Below are 9,982 nucleotides of genomic sequence, written 5' to 3'. Positions count from 1 at the left end.
AAACGCCTGCAGCTGCTGTCCCCAAAAATACCCTCTGATGACACGCTGGGTTGATAAGGCCGAGCCTGCTCCATTCAGCGCCTCGGCGGGGCAGGGCTGGCCTATGTATAGCACCCGGCGGCAGGGCGCCGCAGCCCGGAGGCTCTGGGGTGCAGCAGCCCCGGTCTGGGTGCGGGCTCAGCCAGGGGCAGCAGGCAGCATGTTGGATGGGGTGCACACCGTGGGGGCGGGATGTGCCACACAGGGTGTGGGACGCACGGCTGGCGGGCTGCAGCCGGGGTGGGTGCAGGCCCGGGGCTCTCCCTGCTGTCCCCGTGCCCTGGCGACGGGCAGCCCCCAACCCTGCGGCCTCGGGGTGTCTCAGCCATCTGCAGCACCGGGTCAGCCTGCTCAGCCTGCCTCCCCCATGTGCTTCCCCGTGCTGGGACCTCACAGGGCTCTGCACACCATCACCCTGCCCAAACCGCACTCTCAGCCTCCTGCTGTCCCCCCGCTCCAAAAAAAAAAAAAAAAATCTGCATTTCCACCAGCCCCGGGACACCCAGCACCAGGAGCTGCAGAGCTGTCCCAGAGCACCCCATCCATCCCAGCAGTGCCTTCCCACCCGCAGCCTGCTCCCCCAGCCCCACGCACCCACCGCAGCATCCCCCCTGCGCCCCCCTGCCCGGGCGCCGTGCCCCCCCCCCCCCCCCGACCACACTGTCCTTGCAGTCCTCACATTCCAGACGTCTCAGCGCTCTCGCTGCCCAGAGATAATATTCAGGGCGAGCAGACGTTTGCGTCAGTGTCAGATACGTCTCAATGCCACCCTGCCCCGGGCGGAGCGCCGCGGGCAGACGGGCTGGGCTGGCAGGCAGCGCCCCACGGCAGAGCCCCCCGAGCCCCCCGGCCATGCTGCTCCTCCTGCACCTGCTGCCCGCCGTGCTGCCCCCCGCCGCCCTGGCCAGCTGCAGCGGGGCTGGTGCCGAGCGGCAGCTCGTCCTGGCCAAGGTGCGGGCACGGGTGCTGGAGCACCTGAGCCCCCCCGTCCTGCAGGAGGAGCCCCAGAAGGAGGCGAGGAGGGTGCACCGCAGAGACGTCCTGGAAAGCGCCGACGTGCAGCCCGAGGAGCCGGAGGACACGTCGCAGGTGATCCTCTTCCCTTCCACAGGTGAGAGAGCCCTGCTGGGATGGAGAGGGTGGAGGCGTGCTGGGCTGGGGCATGGGGTGCTTGGGAATGGGGCAGGATGTAGGGGGATAGGATGCTAAGGGATGGGGCGTGATGCTGAAGGATGGAGCAAGATGCTGAAGGATGGAGCAAGATGCTGAAGGATGGAGCGAGGTGCCCAGGGACGGGGCAGGACACTGGCAGAGGGGGCAGGATGCTCGGGGTTGGGGCAGGGTGCTGGGGTGTAGGACAGGATGCTATGGGAAGGGGACACATTAACAGCATCCGATGGCACAGGGGGGCTCGGTGACCTCCCTCTGCAGCACAGCCAACCCCAGCCCCGTGGAGCACTGCCTGGTGCACAGCCCCAGCTGCTCCGGAGGACTGAATCCCCCGCCCCTAGGCCATGGGGAGCTCGGTGCGAGGTGCCACAGCCGTGCCAGGCTGGCATCAGGCAGGGCTGAGCAGAGCCAGGCAGAGCCATGCCACAGAGCTGGAGCTGCAGCGGGGCTCGGGCGCAGCGCAGGGGCTGCCGGGTGGCACTAGGTGTCAGCTGCACAGTGCCAGCAGCAGGGCACCCCCCCCGCAACACCCACAGGTCCCTCCATGCCCCGTCCCCTGCTTCAGGCACGGCACCCTGAGCTGTTTTCTCTCCCCGCAGACGTGCCGTGCGAGCCCACGCAGCCGGACAAGCTGCTGGAAGAAGAAGGGATCTTCACCTACCTTTTCCAGCCCTCGGCACACGCCCTGAGCCGCACGGTGACGTCCGCCCAGCTCTGGTTTTACACCGGCCCCTCGGCCGCCCCCAACCACTCTGCCCCCGACGTGCTGACCCTCTCCCCGCAGGGCCGGGTGCCGGTGGCGGCCACGGTGTCCCGGACGCCCGAGCACTGGACGGTGTTTGACTTCGCCCCCGCCGCGCTGCCCCACCTGGTGCAGCCGCTCTTCGTGATCCTGGTGCGCTGCCCCGGCTGCCCCTGCCTGGCCGACGGGGACAAGATGCCCTTCCTGGTGGCCACCACGCGTGCCAAGGGCGGCGAGAGGGCTCGCCGCTCCGCCGTGCCCTGGTCCCCGGCCGCCCTCAGCCTGCTGCAGCGCCCGTCCGAGGACGTGGCCGCCCACACCAACTGCCGCCGGGCGTCCCTCAACATCTCCTTTGAGGAGCTGGGCTGGGACAAGTGGATCGTGCACCCCAGCAGCTTCGTTTTCCACTACTGCCACGGGAGCTGCGCCGAGGGCCACGGGCTGAGCCACCGGCTGGGCGTGCAGCTCTGCTGCGCCGCGCTGCCCGGCACCATGCGCTCGCTGCGCGTCCGCACCACCTCCGACGGCGGCTACTCCTTCAAGTACGAGACGGTGCCCAACATCCTGGCCCAGGACTGCACCTGCGTCTAGCGCCTGGCACGGCACGGCCGGACCTACGCGGGGCTCCCCCCTGACCCCCAGGGCCCCCGCAGCCCTGCCCCAGCCCCAGATGATGATCCCATCCCAGGGGATGGAAGAGTCACTTGCTTGGGAGCTGCACGGCCCGGGGCAGGGATGAGAAGGACCCGGAGGGGAGGTTTCGGTGGTGCCACCCTCCTCTGTGCCAGCCAGGTTTCGTGGCCCCAGGCTGTCCTGGGTGTGTTGGTGCTGCCAGCCCTGCCCCCGGGCTGTGCCCAGCCCGCAGCAAGCCAGGGCACGGGGCTCAGGACCGGCAGTGCCCTCCGCAGAGCTGCCGGCACGATGCGTGCCCCACAGAGGCAGCCTTGTTTCTCCCCCCACCCCAAAATAAAAGACTGGGGCTGCAGAAGCAGGTCCCTGCTCCTGCAGCAGAGCACAGCCACCTGCTGGGGCAGGGATGGGGCCAGGGCTGGGATGGGATGGGTGTGCCAGGGGCTCACACAGGTGCCAAGGCTGGCGGCACGTGGCGCTGCGAGCGAGCCCGCTGCCAGCAGCACAACCTGCTTGTGAGATTAGTGGGATGAGTGAAATAAACCTGTTTTTACAAAAACAGCCTCAAAGTGCCAGCTTCCACAAGAAACGGCCGCAGAGGCAGCGTGTGGTTATGCAGCGGGACGCAAACTCCCCGGAGGCTTTAGGCTGCAGGAGGGAGGGGACAGGCGAGCTGCACACATCCAGCATGCGGCAGCAGGGAACGGTCTGCTGAGAGGGGTCTGGCTCCAACCCTCTGTCCCGGGGAGGGAATGGGGTGTGCTGGCCAAAAACGGGGCACAGGGTGGCTGGTGGAAACCCGGGGCTGATCCAGCCGTGGGGCAGGGGAGAGCCAGAGCCAGAGGGCAGGATCCCATCCAGCTGCGGCAGACTGGGGTGTGTGCCAGGAAACCCCTGCTCCAGCTGTGCAGGAACGGGCTGCTGGAGCAATCCCGCACGCCAGCAGAGGCTGCCCCAGCCGAAGCCGCCCCTGCACAGCTGGAGCAACTGAGTCAGCCCAGGCCAAGTGGGGACGGCCGGGTCCCACCACGGCCCCCAGCGCCCCTTCCCTCCCCTCGGCAGCGTCAGCCGGCCCGCCCCAGCCCATCTGCGTAGGATCCCCTTCCCACCCCTTCCTCCCAGAGGACCGGATGCAGAAGTTCAGTACAAAACGTCTCCAGCCTTTACTGAATATAGATATTAAAAAAAAAAAAAAAGTCACAATCATCCAAGTACAAAACAACGCTACAAAATCACTGCGCGACCCGTGCTGAGATGATCAGAAATGCCCAACTGGCTCCCTGCCGACCCCGGCTCGGGCGCTGCACAGCCCCACCGTGGGACGGGGATCCAGCCCCACAGAGGGGCCCCAGCCCCATAGCAGGAGGGGATCGGCTTTGGTCCAAAGCCCGGCTGCCCCCACAGTGAGCAGGGCCGCTGGCAGGGAAGCGGAGGAGACGGGAAGGCCGGCCCCTGCCCTCTGCGCACACATTCCCGGCAGGACAGCCCCAGCCACTCGTACGTACCCATGTGTGAGGGTGTCCCACGGCTCTGCCCCCGCTGCCACAGCCCCTCGGGGACAGCGTGGGCCCCCACAGAGGGAACCCCTGCACCCAGAAACCTCTTCGTCCCCTGGAAAGAGCAGCCGGGAAGGGGAAAGGCAAGGAAGAGGCAAAGAGGGACCTGTGTGTCCCCACCACACCTTCCAGCAGCAGTGCCACCAGGACGTGTCCCTCCTATCAGGAAAGGTCCCTGCTGCCACCTCTGCTTCTAGCTCCGTGCCCTGCCCCGTGGGATGGCCCGGCCAGCCGGAGCCCGGGTGCAGCCCCCACGCCGCAGGTATCAGTACTGCTGCCGTGACCTGCACGTGCTCAGCAGCAGATGACGGCGAGCACCGGGGGCACAGGGGAGGCACAAGTGGGAGATGCTGCGGGAATGGGGTGTGGGAGAGGGAAAAGGGGGTGAAATGGGAGACAGGGAGGGGAGGTGCAGGCCTAGAGTGGGTTTCACTAAGGGAGTATAAAAATGCCAGGGTGCACGCTGCTGAGCTTATAAAAATGTACAAAAATAAGATATTCCCTTTGTTAAAAAAAATTAAGAACAGTGAAGGAAGGTTCCCCAAGCCCCAGTCCCCATAGCTGCCCACTGGGACAGGGATGCCCTGGCCAGTCCCAAGGGACAGACGCACGTCACTGTCCCGAGCTGGCAGCCGCATCCGACCGGCCGATCCCGCCGTCCTCCGCGCTCACAGCCCTGCAGGAACAAGAGGAGGGTTAGCAGCCATGCCTGGGGGTGCCCCGCCACCCCACACCGCCCAGCTGGATCCGTCCCGTCCCATCCCCTCCAGCTCACCCGTGGTCCTCTCGCAGACGCTGCCACCCTTCTCATGCGCCAGGTTGAGGCGGTTCTGCTCGGCGGCGATGCCGTTGGCCTCGGGGCTGCTGCTGCGAGAGGGGCTGGGGGGCTGCGGGGGCGGCTGGAGGTGGAAAGCCATCTCCAGGTGCTCCTGCGCCATGCGCAGGTGCTTGCGCAGCCGCTCCAGCTCGTGCTCGGGGGGAGCGCCGGCCAGGGCGAAGCGCTCCGCCGCCGAGTTGGCCAGGTTCTCCCTGTAGTCCAGCTTGCCGTTGGGCAGGGGAGCTTTCAGCGTCTCCTTCTTCAGCGAGTGGTAGGTGGGGGGCGCGCTGGGGGCTTTCTTCGCGTACTGTGGCGTGGGGCTGCCGCCGGGCGGGTGCGGGGGGCTGGTGGTCTGGCTGAGCGCGTCGCGGATGCGCCCCACGCCGAGGTGCAGGAGCTCGCAGAGGTTGAGGAAGAGGCAGAGCCCGCTGACCGCGTACATGATGAGCAGGAAGATGGTCTTCTCGGTGGGGCGGGAGACGAAGCAGTCGACGGTGTGCGGGCAGGGGCTGCGGCTGCAGACATAGGACGGGCTCACCTCGAAGCGGTACAGCAGGTACTGCCCGAAGAGGAAAGCCGTCTCCAGCAGCGAGCGGCACAGCAGGTGCAGCACGTAGGCGCGCATCAGCCCGTCCTGCTTGATGCGACGCCGGCCATCGTGCTTCTCCCCGCCCTCCGTGCTCTTCTCCTTCTCCACCTCGATCTCCTCAAAGATCATGGGGTCCTCTTCGTTATCATCCTCCGCCTCCTCGTAGTCCCGCCCGGCCCCCCGCCGCACCACCGGCATGCGTCCCCGTGAGGCCACTGGCGCCCGGCGCCGCGAGGACTCGGGCATGCGGGCGATGCGGTGCATGGCAAAGCCCAGGTAGAGCACCGAGGGGGTGGCCACCATGATGATCTGGAAGATCCAGAAGCGAACATGGGAGAGCGGGGCGAAGGCGTCGTAGCACACGTTCTCGCAGCCAGGCTGCTGCGTGTTGCAGACAAACTTGCTCTGCTCGTCGTAGTAGATGGACTCGCCCCCCACGGCCGTCAGCACGATCCGGAAGACGATGAGGACGCTGAGCCAGATCTTACCCACGAAGGTCGAGTGGTTGTTGATCTCCTCCAGGAGCCGCGTCAGGAAGCTCCAGCTCATCCTGACCAGGCAGTTGGCTCAAACCCTGCGGGGAAGGGCAGGCAATAAGGCACGGAACAAACTACAGTGCACCTCGCCTGGCTCCCCCAAAGCAGCGTCCTTCACCCCAGCGCTGACATCCCTTCCCCTACCCACCAGCAGCATCCGGGCAGCATTGAGCGGGGAGCACCCGGCAGCTCCCAGCACCTCCTCCCCATGCTGCTGCCAGCCAGGGGAGTAGGGGAAAAGCCAGGACACTTACCGTCCCTTACAAGACACATCTGGGGGAAGAGTCAGCAAGGCCTGGGTAAACAAGGGAGCATGGCAGCGCCAGGAGGGCGGGCGAGGCGACAGCTCCCTCCACCCCAGCGCCGGCACCCGCCTGCCACCTGCTCCCGGGCAGGTCCCCGAGCCATGCTGCACCCTGTGCCGCGGGCACGGCGGGGGGAGCAGAGCACGGGGAAGGAGGGCGATGGCAAAGGGCAGCATGGGGCGGCCGGGGAATTGCAAAAAGTCCCAGAGAAGCCACTGGCACTGGAGGTCGGGGAGGAAATTTGGAGGAAAGCAACCCAGCTTCTGGCCAAAGGCGCAAGAGGAGCCACGCCACCGCCACCCGGCAGCACGCGTTGGGCTGATGCAAGGGAGGCAGGTGGCGGGGCTGCCGGCGGGCCCGGGGGCAGCAGCAGAAGGGATGTGTCCCCAGCCTCGGGCAAGCCCTTCTCCCTCCAGCCAGGTCTCTCCAGGAGACCACCGGTGCCTCTATTGTTCTGCTCCCAGCCCTCCGCCAGAGCCGGGGGCTGCGTGGCTGGGCTCAGCGCCCTCCCCACAAAGACCCCAGCACAAGCACCAGGCGGGACACCACGCGTGGCACCGGGCACCCCAACCCCGCCCACCAGGGCCACCACGCTCCCTGGGGCCACCCACCCTCGATGTCCCCGCGGCACCAGTCCCCCGGGAGGCCCCCCGGAGCCCCCCCACGGGCAGGAGGATGCTTCGCGCCCGCACCACAACGCCCCGACCCCAGGGCCGGAGCGGGGGTCCCCCGGTGGCCGAGGGGAGCCCACCCGCGGCCGGCGCAGCGCGGAGCCCCCCGGGGCAGCGCGGAGCCCCGAGCCCCCCGCTCCCCGAGCCCCCCGCCCCACCTCAGCCCCCCGCCGCCCCACTCACGGCGCTCCGGGACGAGCGGCGCACAAAGCGGCGGCGCGGCGCTGCCGCCTCCCGCCGAACAAAGGGGCCCGGGGCCGCCCCGCCCCGCGCCCGCCCGCCGCCGGTACGCGGCCCCCCCCCCGCCCCCGCCCCGCCGCCACCCGGTTCTCACCTCCCGGCCCGCCGCGGCCGCGCAACTTCCCGGCGGGCAGGGCGCTCCGCCCGGCCGTGACTCAGGGCCGGGAGGGCCCCCGGGAGCCGCTGAAGCACCCCCCCGGGGGGCCAGTTCAGCCCCCCTGGGCGCACGGTGGTCGGGGCTGTTCCCGCTGGGGCACCCCGGGTTGTGGGCTTTGGGGACGTGGGGGGAGTTCCCCAGGAGCCTGGTCTGAGAGGGGAGGGAGGCGGCGCTCTGGGCGTGCGAGCCCCACGGAGTAACGTGCTGCCACGTTTGGTGCCAGGTCTCCCTCGCCGGACCTCCCCGTGAGGAGCGGGAGGACGTGGAGCAGGCAGGACCTCTCCTGTGGAGCACAACCTGCCGGGGGCTCCTGGTGGCCCCCATCTCTTCAGAGCGAGGGGTGCTTTCTCCCCCCCCCCCCCCCCCCCCAGCCAGCTCCCTGGCTTTGAGGTGCCCCCAGCTGCACCCCACACACAGCACCCCGGCCACGTGCTTTGTCTCCGCTGCTAAAATTGTCCCCGGAGGTTTTTGTCAGGCTGGGGATCCCCACGCTGGGTCAGCCAGGCCCACCACGTCCAGGGCAGAGCAGCCCACTCCTTGTGCAACCCGGAGAGCCAGGGAAAAGCCGCTTTGCCCTGCTGAAGCACGCTTTTTGGTTATTTTGGGCCCGCTGAGTAACAGTGGCCTTGTCACTTCCGTGCCCTAAGTCAGCAAGAGCCACGGCAGCGCAGCCCCAGCCATGGGGAGAAGGGTGGAGAGCAGAAGCTGGGGACGCGGGGAAACACCGCAGGTTGAGAAGGGACCCGCATGCAGGGCCCGCCCCCATGGCGGGTGGCCTCGATGGTGCCACATGCACGTGCTGACGAGGCTCCCCAAGCCGAGGTCACTGCGCCAAAGGGAGCCGCTGGCTGGGCCAGGGCAGCGCTCACCTGAGGCAGGCTGGGGAGGCCAGGCCCCAAGGCCAGCGCCAGCCACCCCTGCCTCATGACAGGCATCACGGTGCTTTGCCACCACAGAGCCATCGGCTTCGGAGCCCTCTCGTTTCCCCCTGTGGTGGTGTCACCGGGCTTCAGCCTCAGTGTGTGCTTACAGCATCGGAGCCAGCGGCATCGCCTATTCTCCCCAGGGCAGAGGGCAAAACCACAAGCACGCAGAGCCGGGAAGGCAGTGGGTGAAGGGTGCTGCCCCACCCGCATCCCTCCCCACATCAGCTGAGGCTGACAGGGCCGGGCCCCCCCTCGGGCAGGAAGGATGTACGAGAGCAGCAGCCTTGCGGGGTCCCGCTCACGAGGAAGCAGGAGCACAGTCACCGACCGCAAAACCAGGATCAGCCCCAAGCCGCCACATCCGTGGGGCAAAGCCTGCCGTTGGAGCAAGTGCACGGCGTGCAGAGCACTGCCGGTCACTGGGGTGATAGTGGCTGAGGGGGGAGTGGAGAGGAGGCTGTGAGCACAGGGATAAGGAGAGCTCCGGCCATGGGGAGAGCGCCTGCTTCTGCGAGAAGCCCCACAGCTCATGGAAATAGCTCCTGCAGGCAGTCCATGCTGAGTGTTCAGCCAGACGGAGGCATCCTCTGAGACTCTGCCACCAACAGACTGTGCCTCAGGGTGCCCAGCATCGCCAGCAGCCTCGTTTCTCCATCTTGGCTCTGCTGTGACAGCTTTTTTTTTTTTTCCGCTGGTGGGGCAGCTACCCGTGGTGTTTGCTCCAGGTGGGAGAGGAGCCTGCCTGTCTGGCGTTGGCGCAGGGTGAGCCAGCTCCGCCTGCTTGGCACAGGGCTGCAGCACGCATCCTGTCCCAGCGGCAAACACGCTCTTCCCAGATTAAACAGCCCTGGCACTGGGACAGGGAGCAGACGGCTCCATTAGGGACTGTTTGTCCTGATACGGGACAGCCCCACAACCCCTTTAATATCCTTTTGATAACGGGCGGAGGCACGCTCCATCAGAGGAGCGCAAAGGGCATTGAACAGTTTCCACGCCACAAGCTGGAGCTGAGGGAAGGCTGAGACCTTTTGAAATAAAGTCCCCTTCCCTTTCTTCTGGCTTGATTATGAAGCACGGCAGCGGGTACACGGCACCGTGCTCACCTGCCAGGCTCTCCTCCCTGGTTCCTGGGCACTGCCAGCACCCCACGGCACTCACGCCAAGCTCGAATCACAGAATATCCTGAGCTGGAAGGGACCCACAAGGATAATCAGTCCAGCTCCTGGACTTACGCTTGCTGCTGTCCCCCTCCCCTACAAGCTGTAGGGCAGCCCCACGGGAAGGGGCCTGCCAGCAGCGGGGCGCTTGTTGCCTTTTGCTGTTACATCTCCACGTCCCGCAGGGGCTGGAGCTGAGGCCGGCAGGGAGGGCCTGCTGGAAGCAAACAACCGGTCCCTCCAGTCACGCAGCTTGATAAGAAACAAGGTTACTTGAGTTAGATACAGCGTGAGGGAGCTGACAGGCAACCCACAGGCTACGTATGCTCATGGCACAGCTGCTTTAGAGGGCAGAGAGCAGGAAGTAATTCTGTGATTCTCTAAGTGCCTAAAGACTCAAACACACGTCTGAGGCATCATCCTTATCAAGGTAAGGCAGGACCAGTT

General features: G+C 66.9%; 2 protein-coding genes across 4 annotated transcripts; one reads left to right on the top strand and one right to left on the bottom strand.

Annotated features, from left to right (window-relative positions):
* Positions 1-891: 891 nt before the first annotated feature.
* On the top strand, positions 892-2,542 carry INHA (inhibin subunit alpha). The gene is made up of 2 exons (XM_035536821.1): positions 892-1,150; positions 1,809-2,542. Exons 1-2 carry the CDS (start codon positions 892-894, stop codon positions 2,540-2,542), a joined length of 993 nt encoding a protein of 330 aa, XP_035392714.1.
* Positions 2,543-3,722: 1,180 nt separating this feature from the next.
* Positions 3,723-7,620, bottom strand: LOC118259291 (gap junction gamma-1 protein-like). 3 transcript variants are annotated; one of them, XM_050711558.1, is made up of 4 exons: positions 7,239-7,286; positions 6,334-6,352; positions 4,913-6,117; positions 3,723-4,813 (listed from the first exon to the last, which is right to left on the bottom strand). In XM_050711558.1, exons 3-4 carry the CDS (start codon positions 6,090-6,092, stop codon positions 4,806-4,808), a joined length of 1,188 nt encoding a protein of 395 aa, XP_050567515.1. In that variant the 5' UTR covers positions 6,093-6,117; positions 6,334-6,352; positions 7,239-7,286; the 3' UTR covers positions 3,723-4,805. The 3 variants fall into 3 exon arrangements, with proteins under 3 accessions (XP_050567515.1, XP_050567516.1, XP_035424600.1); XM_050711559.1 differs by lacking the exons at positions 6,334-6,352; positions 7,239-7,286 and adding an exon at positions 7,390-7,620; XM_035568707.2 differs by lacking the exon at positions 6,334-6,352 and having other exon boundaries at positions 7,239-7,345.
* Between the last annotated feature and the right edge of the window lie 2,362 nt (positions 7,621-9,982).

This window comes from Cygnus atratus, chromosome 6 (genome assembly GCF_013377495.2).
Source record: "Cygnus atratus isolate AKBS03 ecotype Queensland, Australia chromosome 6, CAtr_DNAZoo_HiC_assembly, whole genome shotgun sequence".
In the NCBI taxonomy this organism is placed as follows: domain Eukaryota; kingdom Metazoa; phylum Chordata; class Aves; order Anseriformes; family Anatidae; genus Cygnus; species Cygnus atratus.
Note: the sequence above shows the minus strand (reverse complement) of the source record. Positions and strands in the feature narration are given on the sequence as shown.